Source organism: Petaurus breviceps, unplaced genomic scaffold (genome assembly GCF_028583685.1).
Source record: "Petaurus breviceps papuanus isolate PSGF00001 unplaced genomic scaffold, PetGlider_PUasm1.0 156, whole genome shotgun sequence".
In the NCBI taxonomy this organism is placed as follows: domain Eukaryota; kingdom Metazoa; phylum Chordata; class Mammalia; order Diprotodontia; family Petauridae; genus Petaurus; species Petaurus breviceps.
The window spans coordinates 7,379,274-7,402,160 of NW_027185720.1; the positions used below are offsets into that span (position 1 = coordinate 7,379,274).

Sequence of the window (22,887 nt, forward strand, 5' to 3'; positions counted from 1 at the left end):
GTTTATTATGAATGATTAGGAATGAAGTATGACAGCCAAAAATGCTAATGTAATTGTGGGCAGCATCGAGAGGCAGTGATGAAAGAATGAGGTGATTGTGTCTCTACACTCTATTGTGGTAGAACATTTTGGGAATGGGTTCATTTCTGGATGTCACTATTGAGGAAGGACATTGATAAACTAGGTATGTATTCAGAACAGGGCAACTCCTATGGTGAAGGGCCTTGAATCCACTTCAGAAAAGGATTAGTCAAAGGAAATGGGGCTGTTTAGACCCGAGAAGAGAGGACATAACAGTTGTGTTAAAGCATCTGAATGGCTTGGGTGTAGAATGTATCATTAGATTTCTTCTCTTTGGGCCCCAAAGGATGGAACCAGGAACCATGGGTGGGAAATCCAAAAAAGCAAATTACTGTTTTATATCAAGAAAAACTTTGTGGAAATGAGAGCTGTCCAAAAGTGGGTGGACTTTCTTGAGAGATCCTCCTTCTTGGAGATCTTCAAGCAGAAGCTGAAGAGCCCCTTGGTACATGTGCTCCAGTGGCGATTCCTTCTTGAGCATGGGATCCCATTTTGAGATGTCTATAGGATGTCCCTGAGGAGACATCCAGCCAGCAATTGACTGGAATTAAGAAGGGAGACTGAGGCCGAATATTTTAGATTTGAGAGACTCATCTGCCTAGGTATATTTGACAGCATAAGAGTTATACCCAAGAAAGAGTAGTAAGTCTGGAGTCAGAGGCCCTGGGTTCAGGTCCAGAGGTCTGAATTCTTCTGCTACTTCATACATAAGTGACCCTGACCCTGACCAAGACACTAAAGAGTCTTCATCAGTAAAATTAATAGATTACATCGGACGGCTTCAAAGGTCACTCCCAGCTTTAAATCTGGAAATGAATCGGGATCCAGAAAAGAATCCTGGTGGGGAGGCAGGGGCACCAGTTAGAGGCCTTCTTTAGATCTGTTCAGTCATGTCTGACTTCATGACTCCATTTGGGGTTTTCTTGGCAAAGATACTGCAGTGGCTTTACCGCTTCCTTCTCCAGCTCATTTTACAGATGAGGCAACTGAGACAAACAGGGTTAAGTGACTTGCCCAAGGTCACACAGTTAATAAGTGTCTAAGGCCAGATTTGAACTCAGAAAGATGTCTTTTTGCTTCCAATCCCAGTGCTCTATCCACTGCACCACCTAGCTGCTCAAAATTCATCTTAGGTTTGAAAAAAGCAAGGAATCTCCAGATCTAGACAGCCCGTGCTTCTGGGAAGGGAAGTCCCCTGAAATAATACGGAAGCGGATACAACTTGGTGGTCAGAAATTAAGTGAAATTTACAAGTACTTTCTAACTCTAAGTCAGAGAGTGGCTGGGACAGAAGCATTGCATCTGGTGAGTAGGAAGGAGAATTCAAAAAATAAACAGTCAGATTTGGGAGCTCTCTAACTGGCTTTGGCCCTAAGTGCTATGGCTCACAGCTTCCCACTACCTGGGGGGGAGGGGGGAGGGAGGAACCTACCTGTAGAAAAAGAAAAAAAAAGAAAGTGATCATGCTCTCCCTGGGTCTCGGTTACCCTATCTGTAAAATGAATGGATTGGATTTGATGGTCGATAAGGTCACTTCCAGTTCTAAATCTAAGACGCCATGATCCTCAATGATGAGATATACAGAAGAATAGAATGAGAAAAGTTAAAGTTAGAGAAGAGAAGAATGGGCAAATTCCTGAATTTTCTTCATCTATAAAACAGGAGCATTGGCTTCTACAGTATTAGATTATCAGGGTTCTTATTCTTTTTTTTTTGCATCCTGAACCCCTCTGGCAATCAGTGAAGTCTATGGACCCCTTCTCAGAATCATGTTTTAAAATAATTAGAGAAGAGGTCACACTTCAGTTAGAGATCTGTGAAAATCAAGATGCAAGCTTTTTGTTTTGTTGTGTTTTGTTTTTCCCATCCAACCTGGCCGTGTGTCAACAGATTCCTTGGGTGTTCAGACATCAGGCGGTGAGCCATTGTTCTAGGATTCCCTCCCAGCTCTGAAATTCTCTAACTGTAGCGGGAATGGTGGAAGAACTCCTGTCTTCTCATATATCTTCTCCAGATCCCCAAAGGATCACACATTTAGGGATAAGGGTCCCTAAGAGCTCATTACAATCCAACTCCAACCACTTCATTTTACAGATGAGGAAACTCCTTAAGGAGCAGGGAAGTTGTGATTTCGGTTGAGAGATTATAGGACCATAGATATAGAGCTGGAAGGAAACTTAGAGATGATCTAGTCCAACCACTGTTTTACAGATGGGAAAACTGAGGCCCAGAGAAATTAAAGTGACTTATCCCAGGCCACATAAGCAAAAAGCCAATGAACTAGAATTGGAACCCAGATCACTTGACTCTATACTCATGCTTTCTTAATAACACCCCTTAAGGGGCAGCTAGGAAGCACAGTGAAAAGAGCAAAGGTTCTGGAGTCAGGAGGACAGGAGTTCAAATCTAGCCTCAGACCCTTACTGTGTGACCCTGGGCAAGTCATTTAATACCGATTGCCTCCAAAATAATATACTCCATACCTTAGTGTTTGAGACTCACATAACATCATGTGTAAAACATAATGCTTGCTATTATGGTAGTCTATGCTACTGCATGACAGTTTCGGGGGACTGGTATCCCCATTCGGCAAGCATTTATCTTGTGCCTACCGTATTCATGGTGCTGTAGTCAGGCACCGAAGAGATAGGGAAGAGGAGAAAATGTGGTCCCTATCCTTGAGCTTCCTAGAAGCATGATTAAGACCAGGCAAATGTAACAATATGTAAATGTTATATATAATATGTAAACAAGAACAGTATACATTATACATGTTTATATATTATATATGTAAACATAAAAGCATATTGTTTATACTGCATTTACACTGTATATATACATGCATGTGTATAAGCATAATAAGCTTAAAACTGAGTAAGACTTTGGGGATGTTCTATTTTATATATTATATAGAATATATTTTCAAGTTATTACATAAAAAATACATTTTATTTATATGAACACACCGTCTCTCAAGTTGATCTGTGTATGTCTACCTGATCATCCTGACCCCATCAGTTGGACCTGAGTTTTTGTGGCCCCATCTTGGGGGTTTTCTTGGCAGACATACTGGAGTGGTCTGCCATTTCCTTCTCCAGCTCATTTTACAGATGAGGAAACTGAGGCAAACAGGGTTGCCAGGGGTCACAAGCTAATAAGTTTCTGAGGTCAGATCAGAACTCGGGTCCTCCTGACTCCAGGGCCAGCACTATATTCATTACACCGCCTAGCGGCCCCCTTGGTTCTCCTAATAGCTCAAGCACAAGGACCATATTTTCCATTCTGCCCTACTCTGTTTCAGTGCCTACTACAAACGACATGAACACAGTAGGTGCATAATAAATGTTTGCCGAATGCATTCAAGTCAATTCAAACAAACACTCTGAGAAGCAGCCTGGCCTAGTGAATAGAGCCACCTTGGGTTCAAAGTTCCCCGCACTGGCTGGGGGACCCTGCTGAGCTAGGTGTCGTAGTGGATAGAGCATGGCTCAGGAAGATCTGAGTTCACATCTGGCCTCTGATACTTACAAGCGATGACCTTGGGCAAGTCACTTAATCTGCTTGCCTCAGTTTCCTCATCTGTAAGATGAGGATAATAGCAAATACCTCCCCGGGTTGTTGTTAGATCAAAGGAGATAATTGGAAAGCACTTGACACATGATATAAATGTCAGCTATTACTATTAATCATTAACCACTCTGCTGTCCAAGGAAACGCTAACACTTTCATGAAGAAAAGGCGGCTGTCTACACCGGTGAAGAGTTTCCTCACCTGGGATTCCCCTAAACCAATGAAATCACAGGTCTCACCTATAGCCCTACTGTGTTGGGGATTGTCTTAGGCAAGGAAGATAAGAGCTAAGTCTAAAAACAGTCCCTGTTCTTAGAGTTTACATTCTCTGAGTGGCAGAACATAGAACAGTTTACCAGGAAGTTTGAGGAGGAAGGGAGCCCTACCAGGAGAATCCAAGGAAGCTAAGGGCCCACAAAGCCTGAGGAAGGCGCGCAGAAGGCAGGGGCCTTCAGATGCCTGACTAAGGAGTTTGTGTGAACAACATCGGGGTCAGAGCCTCGCCCAGTTCCCATCTAGGCCTCAGCTTCCCCATCTGTAAAATGGGTGGGTTGGACATGATAACTTCTAAGGCTCCTCCCAGCTCTAAATGTATAATCTTCAGTGAGAGCACTGGGGATAGGGACCAGACTTGCAATTTCATTGATACAGGGAGATTCCCAGGTAAGGAAACTCCCTCTACCAGTTCAAATTATGATCTCAGATCAGGGGTTCTTAACATTTTGTGTGTGTCATAGACCCCATTGTGACTCTGGTAGAAAGCTTGGACTCCCATTCAGAGTGTCTTTAAAAGAATAAATAAGATCCATAGCAATACAAAAGAATCCAATTTTGGTGAAATATAGCTATCAAAATGGGACAGCTGAGGCAGTTCAGTGAACAGAGCACTAGGCCTGGAATCAGGAAGACCAGAGTTCAAATCTGGCTTCAAGACACTTACTAGCTGTGTGACCTTGGGCAAGTCTAGGACACTGAGAGGTTAAGTTGACTCAGTCAGGGTCAGGTATGTGTCAGAAACGAGACTTGGAAAACAAAAAGGAAGGGGAAAGGGAAGGGAGGGGAGGGAAGGTGAGGAGAGAGGAGGGAAGGGGAGGAGAGGGAAGGGAAGGAAAGGGAAGAGAAGGGAAGGGAAGGGAAGATTTTTTTAAGAGTCGCTAAGTTCCAGGCCCTGTTCTAAGGACTTTAAAAGCATCTCCTTTGATCCCAAATCTTCCCGGGTTTAAGGTCAGATCTCCTCTACTCAGCACACCATGCTTCCTCTCTGTGTAGAAGAACAAATAGGTATCAGGATCCCAGATGGCCCCATGTTAAGTGGTTGAATACTCAGTGGACTACTGGGGCCTCCAAGTACCACCACTTCCACCTTGAGTCACTGAAAGACAAAAAATCGATTTTGGCCACACCACGGAAGCCTTCTCCTCAAGCAAATAACAACGCCTACCAAACCCATGATACAAAGCTCCAAAGTGTTTATTAAGAATTAAAAATACTGTAAAGAAGCCATACAGTTCATTTCACAGTCAACTAAACGAACGTCTGAAATTACTCCGATGGAAGAGAAACAAAATGGCTTTAAAGGACAGGACAGGACAGATCAATCAGGAACAGGGCAGCTTGGGGATGGGGACAGAGCAAACAATGACATGAAATGCAGTGCATACTTTTTTTTTTCCACTGACAGACAGGAATCCACCGTTAGGAGATCCCCATGAGTATCATTTTTTAAAAAAAAACTTTAAAAAAAAATAGGTTATAGACATTTGGTCTGCATACCTGAGGGGACGCCCCATTCCGCTGTGCTGCTCCTGGGATAGGAGTCAAGAACATATCAGACCCCTGTTCTGGGCTAAGTCTAAGAGTTATCTGATGACCCAGCTAGAAGATTTGGCACAGATGGGCTCAAGATCACTCAGTGTGGATGCCCCATCTTGGCACTTGGCGCCTTCTGAGCCTTGCATAGTTACCTTGGATATCACTAGAGGATGTATAGAATGGGGGTGGGAAGAATAGGGATGAAAGAGAAACTATAAGAAAGCACCTATGGGAGGGACTATGGTAAGTAGTTTAAAAACAACAACTAGGAATTGGTATAATTTTTCCCCTAAATTGTGCTGATGTTTCTGGTTTCCAGCCAGTTTAAGAGTGGAAGACTATAAATGATTGACATCTCATGGAAAACTTGGGCCCTCCCCCCTCCCATCAAAAAAAAATGTATTTTCCTTAAGGACAATTTTAATTAGCATTCTTTTTTATTACTTGAGTAAAAAATGTTGGCCAAGGTGGCCCTTTGAGACCAATAATGCCTATCTGTTCCTGTTTATTGTCACCTGAAATCATTCTCACCCTTCTGTGATGTTTGAAACATCTTTTTAGAAGGAACCTCAGATTCCTGAAGATGGGGGCCCTTCAGGGAGAAAGCTAAAAGTCAATACAAAATAATGAAGCAACCATAGCCCTGTTTTCACAGGGATAGCCTAACAATGGCAAATAAATTAATTGGGTAGGCAAGGGGGCATCGGAGAATGCCTGGGCGCTTCCATGAGTGTCTATTGCTTGTTATAAAGAGGGATGAATTTTTATTTTTTTGGCCATGAGAAATGGGGAGGTGGTGGTGGCGGGGGGGGGGGAACACTTTGAAATTCCACACCAGCATTGATAACTCGATTAGACTTTTTCATGAATTTTCTCAACTTTCACAAAGAGTCGATCCAGATCACTCCTCAGGTCATCCAATAAAGTTTTCGTGGATTCTAAATTATTCTCATTGGTTTCAATTTTCACTGAGTAGGCGACCAGACTGTCCACAGCAGTCCTAACCATTTTTAGATCTGATTCCAGTCGGCTTAGGGAGGATTTTAAGTCGTCCACGGAAGCCAGTTTTTCTAGATAGTCAGGAGGGAGAGAAGTGTCCCCCTGGGCATTTTCAAGTAGAGTGCGGACCTGTTTCTGCACCTTCTCGAGGGAGTCCACGGCACTGGGAAGCTCACTCACGCTTCTCTTCAGTTCTTCCACGTCATTGTATAGGGAGAGCTGAGACTCCCCCAGGCTTCTCACGGTACTCATGATGCCATCTTTATTCTCATCCAGCAACCCATGGGAAGCTGTGATGCCTTCGAGGTGCTCCTGGAGGGTGGCCAGCTGATTTTCATGCTCTTGGTTCTTGGAAAGAAGGGATTCCACGGTTTTCATCTGCTGGGAAGATGCCTCCTGGATGGCCTGGAGGCTGCCTTGCAGGTCCTCTAACCTGGAATGGAAATCATCACTCCTCCTCTGGAGAGAGTCTAAGGCGTCTGTGTTCTTGAAAATGTCATTCTCATCTTGCTGGTTGGAGTTGGCTTTGACCTGGCGCACATCTTCTTCCAACTTCTTGATCTCATTGGGGAGATGGGCCAAGGAAGCCTCTGCCTGAAGTATCTTTTCCCTCAGGGACTGCAATGTGAGATGTTCATGGTCAGCAGCTTCCTTGAACTTTTCTTGCTCCTGTTTCAAGCTCACTAATTCTTTGACTTCGGTATAGACGTCAGACTCCATAGTCTCCAGGGAATTTTTCAAGTTCTCGATATCCTTTTCTCTGGATTTCACCGAGGCCTGAAGTCCATCCACCACATCCCTCAATGCCTTCAAGTCATCTTTGTACCAATCTGTCTCCTCCAATGAAGAGATCTTGGCTTTCACCTCATTGATTTCCTTCTGGCTCCTCTTCTGGACATCAGTGAATATGGCGATGTTCTCATTGATGGACTTGGTGAGCTCTGTGAGTCTCTCTTCAACAGTGTGCTCCAGGGAGTTGAAATCCTTTTCCCTGGCATCCTTGACCACATGGATGCCATCTGAAAGGTCCTTCAGGATCTCATTCTGCAATTTCTGAAGCACTTCGCTGATACGATTGATCTCATTCTCCCCCTGCTTGATTGCTTTCTCCGTCAGTTCTTGCTTATGTTGGGAGTTTTTCAAGATGGACTCAAAACTCACAAATGTAGACTGTAGAGACTGCACCTAAAAGAAGAAGCAGATAGATTTGAACGAGGGGAATTTACATCCACAGCAACCTGGTAACCTATCACATCTACACTGATCAATCAATTAAAATTTCTAAAGGCCTATGATGTGCCAGGCTATGTAGATGCCAGAATCCAGGATGGAGCAGGTTGGTCTTGGGACCCATGAAGATAGGTTAAGACACATAAGTATGTAATGAAATTTGCCATTAGTGACATAGCAGAGATACATACCCCGCCTCTCCTTATGTCCCTAAAAACATGGCAGAGAAAACTGGTTCTAGAATCAGTTCTAAGCCTAGATTATAGTCCTAATTCAAGTCAATAAGCATTAATTAGACACCTAACAGAGAACAACTAAAGCAGGGCCACTTAACTTTTACGTATGTCATGGATTCCTTGGGCAGTCAGTCCCATGAAGCCTATGGCCCCCTTCTCAGCATTGTTTTTGGATAAAAGGAAACCAATCATATTGTAAATAGGAGGATCAAAATATATTTTTCAGTAAGTTCACAGACACCAGGTTGAGGACCCTTGCACTAAAGGCTTTTGAACAAGGAAATGATCAGCTAGTTAGGTCTATAGCCATCAATACTATGGCAATTCTCTATGGAGATTTCCGTGAAGCACTTCTCAGTTTCTCCTGCTGGCCAAGAAGCTCCAAAGATCAGACCCAAAGAGTTGCCATTAATAGCCCAAGGTCAACTTGGAAGGAATTATCTGTTAATAGAGTGTCCTAGGATCTGTGATAGTTAATCTTTTTGATCAGAGGTTTAGATAAAGGCTGGTATACTTATCAGATGTGGAGATGACACAAAGCTGGGAAGGCTAGAGAGAGAACATAATGGATGGCTGAGTCTGGATTCAAAAAGGTTTAGAGTCCCAACAACTGTCAATCTTGACCCCACATTTTAAGAAATGTTGAAGTGGTCTCGAGTGGAAAAAGTTTAAGAAGCTCTGGTCTAGACTAGCTGAAATGAACCTAGATGGATAGGGATAGGGATGGGACCTTAAGTATCACGGGTAAGGGGAACTCCATGTAAGGAAAACTCCTTCCACCAATGCAGGTCAGTACTTTCTCGGTAACTTATAGTCTGGGAGAGTTGCCTAGGGTAAATGAGAAGCCCTTGTCCATGTGGTCAATCTGTCAAACACAGGTCTTCCGAGCTCTCTATTCACTACACAACAATTGCCCTCCAACCTAGTAAGGCAAAATTGTTTATCTCTGTTAAGAGATAAATGTAAAGTCCTACACTTTGGTTCAAAGAATCATCTTCATACATACAAGACTGGCAAGACACAACCAGACAGAAGTTAGTATTATTAAAAAAGACCCGAAGATTTTAATTGAATCCAAACTCAAGGAGCATCAACAGAACCAGGCAGCCAAAAAAAAAAAAAATCTGATGAGATCATCAGCGAGATGCCCAATATCTAAGAACAGGGAGACAGCGGTTCCATCGTACTGTTCCCTAAGATTGCTACTGAAGTACCGATGTCCCAAAAGTCTGAGTGCAGTTTTATACTATGAGCTTAAATAATAGGTCTTAAGCTAATTGCATAAAATTGCGCTAAGCTATTAGCTTAAAATCTATTATTTAAGTTCATAGTATAAAACTGTATTAGGACTTTGGGGGACACAGTGTATATTGCATGCTGCTATAGGCAGGGGTATGCTGGAGGTCAGCTAGAATCTGAGCCAATTATAAATTTTCAGTGGCATTTCTTATGGTTCATCTTTCATTTTAAAGACCAATGACATCAGGAGGGTGATGTCTGGACTTGTACATAAACTGGATCTCAGTGAGGCAGAGCTGCAGTTACTGGCCTCATTCTTTCTTCCAGAGTCATCAGAATCCAAATTCAGAAATCAGTAAATGCTCTAAATCAAGGCTTGATTCATTGTTTAGATTGTATAGACTTCAGAGATTCCGGGCATCACTTTAGAAATCACTGATGATTTCACTTAAGAAAGTGACTGCATTTTCCTCAATGATGTGAATTAAATTTAAAAGTGTATCACACATACAATTTTTTCTTGGAAACTTAGTCGTTAAACATTTCCCAGCACATCCTTGGTTACGGGCCCACAAATTTTAGAAAGGACTTTGATAAACTGGGCAATGTCCAAAGAAGGGCAACCAGGATTTCAAAGGGCCTCAGTAGCATGCTTTATAAGGATTGGTTGAAGGAAAGAGGGGTATTTATCACATAGTAAAGAAAATCGGGGGGGGGGTGAGGGGAGACAATGTCAAGTCTACAAATATCTGAAGAGAATTTCAGGGGCAAGGAATGATTAGCATAGTTCTGCTTGGTCCCACAGGGCAACACATGGAATGGGATGGGTAGAGATTGCAGAGACATTTCCTGACAGCACTCTTGGGCTATAGCAGTCTGGAAGAGAGGGCTGGATGACTACTAATGGGAATGTCAAAAGTGCCTCTGTATCTTCTTCAGATTAGACTAGACACCTCTAGCTGTGTGATTTCAGGTGAGTCATGGTGCTTCAATGTCCTCATCAGTAAAACAGGAATACCCATGGGACAAACTGCAAATAACTGTTGTGACAATCAAATAAGATAATGGATAGAAAATGTTTTGAAAACTGTAAAATGTCATGTTGTTGATTCATTTTCAGTTGTATCTAACTCTTTGTGATCCCATTTGGGGTTTTCTCAGCAGAGATATTGGGGTGGTTTGCCATTCCCTTCTCGAGCTCATTTTACAGATGAGGAAACTGAGGTAAACAGGGTTAAGTGACTTGCTCAGGGTCATACAACTAAGTGTTTTGGTCTGGATTTGAACTCAGGAAGATGAGTCTTCATAACTCCAGGCCTGGTGCCCTATCCACTAGCTGTCCCCAAATGTCATATAAACAGTTACTCTTATTATTACATTAGGAAATGGAGACCCAATGGTCACAGTGCTAGCTAGTAGCAAAGTCAGAACAGGAACCCAGGTTCTTCAGACTTCTGGTCTCTCACTACCCTGATAATCAGTCTTTCCTTTAGATGCATAACCTCACGACATCCAAGGCAACTGTTAATGATACCCTCCATTCTCTCTTCCCTTTCCCCATCTCCTCCAATCATACCTTGGACCTGTAATAACTCAGACACTGCTGAGCCCCATCAGAGCTAAAGATGTCTGATTTAAAGTTTGGTCCCTGAATTTGACTGATATACACGGGGGAGAAAGAAAAAGGGATTTTAAAAATCCTCTGGTTGAAGCTACTCATGGTCAGGGAATTAGATCAGATGTCCTCCTAAGGTCCTTTTCATAAATTTATGATCCCATGACCTGGGTTCAAATCTTGGGTTTGTTAATACCATTCAGAATGCCTGGTTAGTTCCTGTCAATTAAAACATCATGACTCCAAAAAAGAAATTAAAAAATGCAGCTCCTTCCATTTTTTTTCACAGGTGGGGAACTCTGGGTATGGAACACTCCATTTAATGTCAGACTTTTTCCATATGTCGCTTAGTTTTACTGAAATGCTTTTATAAAAATTTTGTTTCATAAGGAATAGCTTCTGAGAGCACCGGGGCGGGGGGGGGAGGGGGGAGGAGAGTTATATTGGGAAGTGAGCATGATATAAGAACAAGTTAGCAATAATTTGTTTTTTTTTAAGGAATACTATGGTGGAATAGAAAGGTAGTTTTGGAGTCAGGCAGCCTGAGTTCAAATCCTGGGCTAAACTATCTAAGTAACCTGGACCAAGACAATTTCTTGGTGTGGGCCTTGATATGGTTGGATGAGATGTGCATCTCAGAATGGAGGGAGGGATCAGGGCTGGACTGTCCTTACTATAGACTCTCAATATGTGGGCCTTCCCAGTGGGAGATTAAGGGAGGTTCAAGGGATATCCTCATATGCCGAAGGTGAGTTACTAAATTATGAGAGCATTAAGAGACTGCCTAAATACTGAACCATATGGAGAAACAGGCTAAGGAAATCGAAAAAGGACTGGATTTATAATCCATGGGCCCAAGTGTGAATTCAGTTTTTGACACTTACTGTGTGAACTTAGGCAAGTCATTTCATCATTCTAGGACTCAGTTTCCTCAATCAGTAAAACAAGGTGAGGGAGGAAGGAATTGAGTCTACTACTCTGAGCCTCAGTTCCTCACTCTGTAAAAGAGAGGAGGAAGTATTATATAACACACAGAGTTCTAGAATTGTAGTCAGAAAAATCTGCATTTAAATTCAGTCTTTGGCAGTTATCAGGTGTGATCATGGGTCACTCAGCCTCTCTCAGACTGTTTTCTCATCTGTAAAATGGCGATGATCATAACAGCACCTATCTCCCAGGACTGTCAGGAAAATACTCTGGAAATTATAAAGTGTGTGTGTGTGTGTGTGTGTGTGTGTGTGTGTACAAGATGGGGATAATTCCTACAGCTCTAACCTCACAGGGTTCATGGCATCATAGCCTTAGATCTAGAAGGACTCTTAGAAGTCACTTAGTACAAACAACCCTCTCATTTTTACAGATGAGGAAACTGAGGCCCAGGAATGATCCTAGGGTCATAGATCTAAAGTGGAAGAGGTGATAAGCTCAACTTCTTCATCTTACAGATGAGGAAGCTGAAGCCAAGAGAATTTAAGTGTGAGAGGGAGAGGCAGAAGGGACATTCAAACCCAAGTCTTCTGACTCCAAATTCAGTGTTCTTTCTACAGATATGACCCTACCTCCCCAAAGGGTCTCATGTTGGATGTGACTCTTGAGCAGGGCTCTGAAGGAAGTCTACTCTTTGGTATTAATCAATTAATCAATATTTATCAAAGTGCCTACTTCGGGCCAAGCATTGTGCTAACCTATGGATGGGAAACATCCTCCTCTCCAAATTCGGAAGTTATGTGCCCGATGCACCGACCGAGACCATAAACTCCATAAGGTAGGGACTATTCCGTATTATCATCCTAACCCACATTTTGCTAACTTTCTTCTCATAATTGTTGTTGGCTGTTGAGTCATTTCAGTCCTGTCTGACCCTTTGTGACCCCATTTAGGGTTTTCTTGGCAAAGATACTAGAGCGGTTTGTCATTTTCTTCTCCAGCTCCATTTTGCAGATGAGGAAATGGTGGCAAACAAGGACAAATGATTTGCCCAGGGTCACACAGCTAGTAAATGTCTGAGGTCACATTTGAACTCAGGAAGATGGGTCTTCCCAACTCCAGGCTTGGCGCTCTGCGAATTATGGCACTACCTAGCCATCTCATTAGCTAAGTATTATAATCCCCATTTTACAGATGAGGTTTAAGGATGACTAGTTTAGGGTCACCTGTATGACTAAGGCCAGAGCAAAGGTCAAAAACCAAGGTTCTCTGGCCTTAGACGCTTACTAGCTGTGTGACCCTGGGCAAGTCACTTAACCCCAACTGCCAAAAGGAAGGGGTAAAAAGAAAGAAAATTAAGGTTCTCCTGACTGCAAATTCAATGCTCTTTCCAAAAAACCACCAAGTCTAAACTAATTCTATTTCCCAGCACCCAACACTAGGTGCATGTCTGCTGCTGTTAATGGATAGAACAATGGCTGCTCACTGATTCCCTGATCCCCCAATGACTTCCCATTCTACACACAAAGCCAAATGAGAAATCCTCGTCTAGAATCTGGTTCTGGAGATATAATCAGAGTATTATCTGAAGAGGTGAATTCTGTCCCTAGCATCACACTGAAGGAAGGGCGTCGATAAGATGGGTGGTGTCTATGGGCTATTGGCTGGCCCCTCCACCTCGAAGTGTGATTTCAAGCGTCCCCAACATTCTGGATATACGAGAGACTCGGCCAGACCCAAAGCTGCTCTGAGCTCCATCAGGGCTTCCCTTATTTCAAGACTGCAATGTCTGCTGCTGAGGGGGGCACTGGGGCTATTTTTAGCCTCAGGCGGCTGGGAGTTAGAGCAGGACAGGAAATATCTCTGGTAGCCAAACAGCTGTGTAACTGGCTAGATTCTCTGAAGCTAGATAGTCCTGGGCTGCTCCCAAGGGCACCAGGAAGCTAGCAAAGTAGTACTCCATTTCCCATTCCATCCATTCATTCAACCAGCATTTATTAAGCACCTGATATATGGAATACACAGTCCTAGGCAATGGGACACAAGAGACAGAAAGAGAAACGGTGAGACCTAGGGTCTAGCCAATTCCCTAAAGCAGGAATTCTCAAACTCAGGTCTGTAAACTGTAGAGCACATCATTTTGCAGATTAGGAAACAATAGAGGGAAATGACTTGCCCAGGGTCACACAGATAGCCATTGTCTGAAGCCAGATTTGAACTCAGGAAGATGGCTCTTCCTGACTGATAACTATAGTTCAATATAACTGGTTTCTTTAGTAATCCTATGTATTTTACTTATAGCAATGGGCTTAAGAACCTATGAAAGAGGGGGATGAACTTGGATAACTCCATCTATCTTGGCCTCTAAAGAGGTTTTACTAATAAGGAGGTTTATTTGCCCAAGACTCACAGAATTTCAAAATTGGAAAGAACCCGAGAGCCATCAAGGGACTATCCAATCTTGGGCAAAAGCATACTAGTGAAGGGAAACCCACTAACTCCTGAAGATCCTGTGGACATGAGAAACTCCATTTTGGAATAACCCCTAAGCCCAAACAAGAGTGGACAGGAGAGAAGAGAGTGTGATAAGCCCTTTATCTTGCTGGGCCTCTGTTTCTTCATTTTTATAACATGATTAGACAATGACATCTAAGGTCCCTTCCAGCTTCTAAATCTGTTATCTCAAGTAAGTTCCTTCCAGTTTGAAGTCTGTGATCCCATGGCCAAAATTCAAATTTCTTCTGTCATTTACAGGTTATATGACCTGAGATAAAACTGAGGTCTTTGGGCCTCAGTTTCCTCATCTGTATAAATGGGCACAGTTGGACTTAGGATCCTTTCCAGTTCTAAATCTATGATGCTCATAACTACCCCAAACCCTCGAGGGGGAAGGGAGTAGCATCAATCCTACCCAGGTGGTATCTAGAAGAGAACAGAGCATTGGATTCCAATCAGAGGACCTGAATCTGCCACCATATCTCATCTCAGGTAAATCACTGCCCTTTTGTATCTGAACCTCCTCATCTATAAAATGAAGGCCTTGAACTGGATACTATTACAGTATTATCATTATCATTCAGCTGGGTACCTCCCTCCCTGGGAAATTATGAGCTAAATCAATATCACTTGAATGCAAGTCAACATTTGCTAAGTAGCTGGGTCTTCTTGGCCTTGCCAGGTCTCTAATTCCAATTCCTGGCCACCTCCTCACCATGTTGCCTGTGCAGTACTCTGGCTGGCCATCAAACTCATCTTCCCCCATCCCTCAATCTTGGACCCTGTCCCTGGGGCCCCCGCTCTGATAGGGGAGCTTTTGCCTCATCTTGCCTGGAAGCAGCCCTCCATACCATTTCCTGACTATCTCCCCACCCAGAGTAGAGCTCTCTCTATATAACTTTCCTTTATGTGGGACTCTTACCCCATTAGAATGTAAGCTCCCTGAGGGAAACTATTTGCTGGCATGCATTTGTAGCCTTAGGGCTTAGCAAGCAGTCACATTAATAATAATAAAGTACTTAATAGTCATTCATCCATCTATGTACCTTCCAATGCACTTATCTATCCATCTACCCATCCATCCATCTATCCACCTCTGTACCCATCAATCTATCCATCTACTTAATCTATTTATCAACTTCTCTATCCATTTATCTACCTTTTATATACAGAATACTATACCAGGTGCCAAGGGAGATACAAAGTTAAAAGATGAAACAGGGTTGCTGTCCTCATGCAGCTTACAGTCTAGTCAAGAGATAGGGCACCAAAAACTAATACATACTGCTAAATGAGATACAGAGTACTCAGTGAGGACTTGAGACTGGAGGGGGAAGTTCAGGGAGGAGAGATCATTGAACAGGATGATCTGGGAAGGTTTCATGAAGGAGATGGCCAATGAGCTGGGCTTTAAGAGATAAGTGATTTAGTGGCAATGTGATTTAGTGGAAAGAACATGGTTTTGGAGTCAAAGAGTCTGGGTTCAAATTCTCCTCTGAAGTTTGAGACTTTGGGGATCCCAACATGACTAATATGGGAATCATGTTTTACATGATTGAACATATATAACCTGTATCAAATAGGTTACCATCTCAGGAAGGGAAGGAGAGAAAAAAAATTGGAACTCAAAATTTTTTTAAAATAAATGTTAAAAATTGTCTTTATATGTAACTGGGGAAAAATACAATATTATTATTATTATTTTTTAGATTTTGCTTTTTTATTTTGGGAGGGGAAGAGGTAGGGAAATCGGGGTTAAGTGACTTGTCCGAGGTCACACAGCTAGTTTTTGTGTTAAGTGTCTGAGGCCAGATTTGAACTCAGGTCCTCCTGACTCCAGGGCCAGTGCTCTATTCACTGTGTCACCTAGCTGCCCCCAAAATACAGTACTATTTTAAAAATAATAGAAATTAAAAAAAAACAACTTGTATGATCTTGGGGAAGAAGGTTATCCTGCCTGGGCCTCAGTTTCCTCATCTGTCAAATGAAGGTGTTGCCTTTCAGCTCTAGGTGTGTGACCCTATGATCATGGAATGGTGTGCACTTACAGGCCGACCACAGAATCTCAAAGTCAGAAGGAAACTCAGGTGTCATGTAGCCCAGCCCTTCCCTGGCCACTAATCCCTTCCCCAACATCCCTGACAAGAAGCAATCCAACTGAGCCTACCAGTCTCACTAGTTGAGAGGGACACAGAGAAGAGGCCCAGACTAACAACAGTTGATGTTTAGAGATGTTTTAAGTTACTTCACATATGTTATTGCCTTTGAGCCCCTCAACAACCCCAGGATGTCGTAGAAACACTATAGGCATGAATGGTAGTTAGGTGACGCAGTGGGCAAAACACTGAACATAGAATTGAAAGGACCTGAGTTAAAATCCTGCCTTGGACACTTACTGTGTGAACCTGTTAACCTCCCTGTGCCTTAGTCTCCTCATCTGTAAAATGGGGATAATAATAGCATTCACAGGGTTGTCATGAGAACTGAGGATACCTATAAAGTGTTTTGTAAACCTTAAAGTGTTGTGTATAAATGCTTGTTGTTATTATAATACCCATTTTACAGAAGAAATTGAGAGATTGGGTGACTTAGCAATGGTTGCACAGTTAAGTGTCAGAGGTGGGATTCCAACCCAGGTCTTCCTTGACTCCAAGTCCAGGACTGTAGCCCCTATAAATGCTGACTCCTCAGTTGATTTTAAAGAACAGGAAAAGGGATGGGAGAAGGTCTAGGAAGGGGATGAGCCAAGGTAAAGAAACCTGTCTGAACTAGGACAGGGGGCCATGGGGAGGGAACAGAGTGTTAGTGTTTGGGCACAGTGAGAGATCAATGGGTGAGATGAGCTCAACATGAGCTCACAATCCCACCTCTGACACTTGCTAACTGTGACCCTGGGCAAGCCAGACCCATAACCTCTTGGACTCTCAGTTCTCCAATCTATAAAATGGGGATAACAATATCCCTAAACCTGCCTCTGACTATGTGACCCTGGGCAAGTCACTTCCAATGCTCCAAGAAGTTATAGTCTTTTTGTCGAGCCATTATTTTTTTCAGTTGTGTCTGACATTTGGGGGTTTTCTTGGCAAAGATACTGCAGTGGTTTGCCATTTCCTTCTCCAGCTCATCTTACAAATGAGGAAACTGAGGTAAATAGGGTTAAGTGACTTGTTCAGGGTCACACAGCTAGAAAGTGTCTGAGACCAGATTTGAATTGGGGGAGATCAGTCTTCCTGACTCCAGGCCCTGTGTGCTCTATCCACCATGATGCCCTAAGTTATCGTCTTGCCAATCTGCGTTAGAACAGGGAGTTGCACACTGGGAATTCCCTCTGCCAAAATGTGCCTGGCAACTGTCCTAGGTGCCAATTAGTCATACATCCCCTCCTCTCACAATGTCATTTACCACCTTTCTCAGTATAGATCCAGGGACACTGAGAGGCCTTATTTTTTTCTTTATTTTCCCACCCTCCCCCATTTCACAATGTACATCACAAAGACCCATAGTCTTTAAAGGGAATAAAAACCATACTTGCACTTGGCGGTTTACATAGTGTTATACATAGGTTACATGTCATTTAATCCTCACAACACATTTATGAGGTAGATGCTGTCATTAGTCACAGTTTTACAGATGAGAAAACTAGGGCTGGGGAATTTTAAGTGATTTGCCCAAGGTCACCCAGCTAGTAAGTGCCTGAGACAGGATCCAAACCCAGATCTTCCTGATTCGAAGTCTGACACTCTAGCCACCATACCATGTACCTATCCACCTACAATAAGACAGTAAGGGAAAGAGAGTTAAGGAAAGAATAGGGGCTAAAATACCCACTGACCTGTTTTTCCTCCCCCTCCTGCAACACAGACAGCCACCTCAGGTCTACAGAGGTGATGAGATTCCTCAGGGATGAACCAAGGTCTCCCGGGTTGACTCTGAGACTCACTCTCTAGCCACCACTCCAGGTTGCTTTCTGGCCACTCCTATCATCCCTCTGGGAATCAGCCTCTCCCCAAAATGCTATTCAAACTGGAAAAGCTTAATGGGTTGAACACACCTCTTTTCAGTGTGGTGAAAAGAGCCTTGGGTCATTCCAATCCCATCTCTACCTCTGGAGCTGGGGTTTATCTCCCAGCTCTAGCACATACTGCCTGCATAACTTTGGAAGAGTAACCTAATCTTGCTGGGCCTCAGTTTCCCCATCTGTAAAGCGAAAAGAGTGGCCTATATCAAAGGTGTCAAACATGCCATCTGCAGGATACACAGGATCTACAACACTCAAGTGTTGCCAGAAGCAGATTAAAAGGTAACTGGGAAATATTTAATAAAATAAATAAAAATACAATAAAATACAGATGACACCACATCTTTTAAAACTAAGTCAATACGCATCCTACAGGGATCCTTATATACAGTTTGGTTTCTATTGGAGTTTGACTTCTAAGATTCCTTCAAACCTTAAAACATCTAGAAATAGCTATGGAGGATAAAATAAAATAAGCATTATCGACGATATTGTTACTTATATTATATTATTGTTGGTTGGTTGTCTTTCAGTCATGTCTGATTCTCCTTGACCCCTTTTGGGTTTTCTCAGCAGAGATACTGGAGTGGTTTGTCATCTCCTTCTCCAGCTCATTTTAAATGGAAACTGAGGTAAACAGGGTTAAGTGACTTGCCCAGGGTCACCGAAGCTAATAAATGTCTGAGGCTGGATTTGCATGAGTCTTCATGACTCCAGGCCCAGAACTTTATCCATTGTGTTACCTAGCTTCCCCTTAATTATATTATAATGACATGTTATTCTATTATGATCATATTATTAATAATAAATATTTATGGTTTATTATATAAATGAACAATTATTATATATTCATATTATATATGATATATTTTATATATTCATATTATATATATATATACATATGAAAAATGAGAGGGCTGGACTGGAAGAACTCTAAAATTTATTTTAGCTCTAAATTTTCAGAACCTATGTTACGGAAGAGGTCCCTTTGACCATAAAGTCAAAGGATCTAGGTGCAAATATTCTTCTGACATTTAAAACCTGTTCAACTTTGGACAAATCAATCTTGGATCTCAGTTTTCTCACCTGAAAAATGAAAGGATTGGACTAGATGGCCTCTGAAGTCCTTTCAGCTCTATAATTATGAAATTCCAAGCCACATACCCTACTTGAGCTTCAGTTTCCTTATATGTAAAATAAGGGAATTGGACAAAAGGGACTTGAGGTTCCTTTCATCTTGTGATCAATGAGCTTCCTTCCCAATCCTGGATCCCCTAGTTTAGGATGCCAGTAGAGGACAAGAACTGGACAAGAACACTCTTACTTCTCTGTCTAGGACAGCTTGGGTGGGGTCCAGGCTGAGGGCAAGACTGGGCTACATCTCCCCCAACTCTCCTGGGCTATTCTGCAGACTCAGCTATTCCAAATCATTGAAGAATCAGTGCAAAGAGATTGGGAGTTTCCTTCCAGGTCAAGGCTAATGTTTTGTGACAGGTTCCCTTTGCTAATCAACCCTCCGGCTGACAGAATACTACTGCAGCCTCATTCAGTACTTGAGGAAAGGCAGAGAAATACTTTTGGAGACATATTTTCCCCCTGCTGTCTAAACAGAGACAAAGAGGGACTCTGTTTGGAGGGGGAAGATTTGGTGTCCCCCTCCCTGCCCTGTCCCCTAGCCTGGGGCTGCCCAAAGATGCTCTAGAGAGGGCCCACTTGGCTGGAACTCCATTCAACCCAACCGCCCCCTTCCCCAGTGGCCAGGATGATCCGATCATCACCACGGACACTCCTAGACAAAGATGCCAACTTCTGTCTCACTCTCCAAAGCAAACTCTGGAAACAGGCATGTTGGATCAGAAGCAGATCAGGAATAGAGTACAGACCTCTCACATTTATTAGCAGAGTGACCATGGACAACTCCTTTTTCTCTTTCTGTGGTACAAGGAATCAATCACGTACTGGGCCTGGAGTCAGATAAAACTAATCAGGTCTCAGACACTTACTAGCTGTGTGACTCTGGGAAAGTCATTTAACCTCTGTGGCTACCTCATTATCCTCATCTGTAGAACGGGGATAATAGTAATAGTGCACAGCTTCAAGGTTGCTGAGAAAGTCAAATGAGGTCATTCTTTGTAAAACTTTTGCAAACTTTCAAGCACTACATAAATGTTAGCTTTTATAATTATGATCTATACTCCAGACAGCTGCCAAATACTAAATCATCCCAGCTCACAGAGGGAGAGGGAAGGCTGGGGTCTTATTCTAGGATAAAATACAAACTGTTCTATTAGGTATTCAAAACCCTTCTCGATCTGTCTCCAGCCCACCCCTTCAGGTTTTTATTACACATTAATCCCCTTTCTGGACTCTGTAATGCAAACTAGGCCAATGTGCTCTTTCTTCTTCACCTACTGCATTCTATCCCATCACCATTCCTTTGCCCATGCTGCTTCCTATACCAGGCATGCCCTCCCTCCTAACCTCTCTTAGACTCTTCAGCCTTTGTCAAAGCTCAGCTCCCATGCTACAGGAGACCTTCTCCATCGCTCTCCTTTTACCTGTTATTTACTTTGTATATCACTTTGATTATTAACTGATATGTACAAGTTGTTGGACTGCCCACCATTACCTGTTATTTACATTGTATATAATTTGTATCCATTTTTATGTCCATGGAGTTTCCCCAGATAGAATATGGGACTGTTCTCTTTGTCTTGGAACCCCTACCAGAATATCTGGCACACAGTAGGATCTGATTACATGCTGATTAACTTCTATGAACCTCAAGCTTTCTAATCTGTAAAATAAGGATAATGCTTAAAGCACTCAGTTTTAATATATACGTGAGTTTTAACATATACAAGTGCTTAGATCGTAGGATAATAAGAACTATCATTTCTATAGGGCTTTAAGAGGGCGAGGGGGAGAGTGAACTGGGTTTAGAGTCTGGAAGACTCATCTTCCCAAGTTCGACTAGCTGTGTGACCCTGGACAAGTTATTTTGCCCTGCTTGCCTCAGTTTCCTCTTCTGTAAAATGAGCTGGAGAAGGAAATGGCAAAACCACTCCAGGATCTTTTTTTTTTTTTTAAAGCAATTGGGGTTAAGTAACTTGCTCAAGGTTACATGGCCAGGTGTTTCTGGGTGGGTGCTAAGTGTCTGAGCCCAGATTCATCCTGACACTGGGGCCGGTGCTCTTACTCGCTGTGCCACCTGGCAGCCCCATAATGAAGGCAGGGCAATTAGGGCTAAGTGACTTGCCCAAGGTCACATGGCTAGTAAGCGTTAAGTGTCTGAGGTCACATTTGAACTCAGGTCCTCCTGATTCCAGGGCCAGTGCTCTATTCACTGTGCCACCTAGCCGCCCCTACCACTCCAGGATCTTTACCAAGAAAATCCCCAAATGGGGTCACAGAGAGTTAGGGGGGAAAAAACGACTCACAACAATTAAGGTTTACAAAGCATCTTAGAAATATTATCTCATCTGAGCTTCACAACAACCCTAGCAGGAAGGTGCTATTATTATCCCCATCTTACAGTTGAGGAAAGTGAGGTGGAAAGAGGTTAAGTGATTTGCCCAGGGTCACACAGCTAGTGAGAATATGATGCCAGATTTGAACTCGGGTCTTCCTGACCCAATCTACCACCACCTAGAATAGGAAGGGTCCTCAGAGGCCTTCTGTGCAAACCCTCACATTTTACAGATAAGAAAACTGAAACCTAGAAGAGATTAAATGGCTTGCCCCAGGTGCAGAAAGTTTCTTAGGATCATAGATCTGGAGCTGAAAGGGGCCTCAGAGGCATTCTAGTACCAATTCCTCATTTTACACAGAGGGAAACTGAGGTATAGAGGTTTAGAAAGGATTCATAAGGTCATAGAGCTGGAGGGTACCTTAGAAGCCCAAGAAAGTGAAATGACTTCCCCAAGGTCACACTTCTACTGAGCCCACTTGGCAAACTGTAACTCGCTAAGTCAGCTCTACTGTTGACAGGGGCTTTAGAGGAAAGGGGGCATGTATGATGCTTTGGGGCTTCCATGCTTACTGCCCTATTTGGAAGGAGGAATAGGGGCCCTTACCTTGTGCATGACGCCTTGCAAGCCCTGGCCCAGCTCCTCTCTCTGCCTGGTGAAGCCCTCATTCCGGAGCCGGATCTGATGGACTTCCTCCAAAACGTTATGGACACACCAGCCGGAGAAGCCGGCCCCAGCAATGAGGGTGAGGTAGAAGAGAAAGTTGAGAACCTTCGCCAGCTTGCCAAAGAAGGAGGAAGAGGAGGAGGCTGCAGAGGCCACTGAGGATTTCCCACCACCTCCCCCTCCCCCTCCCCGAGTGTTGCCTTTGGGGTGGGACAGCTGGTTCTGCTGCTGCTGTTTGGGCTGCTGATTCTGCTGCTGCTGCTTGGGCTGTTGGTTCTGCTGCTGCTGCTGTCTGGGCTGTTGGTTCTGCTGCTGCTGCTGCTTGGGCTGTTGGTTCTGCTGCTGCTGCTGTTTGGGCTGCTGGTTCTGCTGTTGCGGTTGTTGATTTTGCTGCTGCTGTTTGGGCTGTTGATTCTGCTGCTGCTGCTTGGGCTGTTGGTTCTGCTGTTGCTGCTTGGGCTGTTGGTTCTGCTGTTGCTGCTTGGGCTGTTGGTTCTGCTGTTGCTGCTGCTTGGGCTGTTGGTTCTG

At 43.3% G+C, this 22,887-nt stretch overlaps 1 protein-coding gene across 1 annotated transcript in view; it reads right to left on the bottom strand.

The window, feature by feature from the left end:
* Nucleotides 1-5,103: 5,103 nt before the first annotated feature.
* CKAP4 (cytoskeleton associated protein 4) overlaps nt 5,104-22,887 on the bottom strand; it is an 18,516-nt gene continuing 732 nt past the window's right edge. Inside the window, exons 2-3 of the mRNA XM_069081986.1 lie at nt 22,300-22,887; nt 5,104-7,647 (exon numbers count right to left, since the gene is read on the bottom strand). The exon at nt 22,300-22,887 is cut by the window's right edge and continues 3 nt beyond it. Of these exons, the coding sequence (XP_068938087.1) occupies nt 6,316-7,647; nt 22,300-22,887 (1,920 nt within the window). The 3' untranslated portion in view covers nt 5,104-6,315. The remainder of the gene's footprint in view (nt 7,648-22,299) is intronic.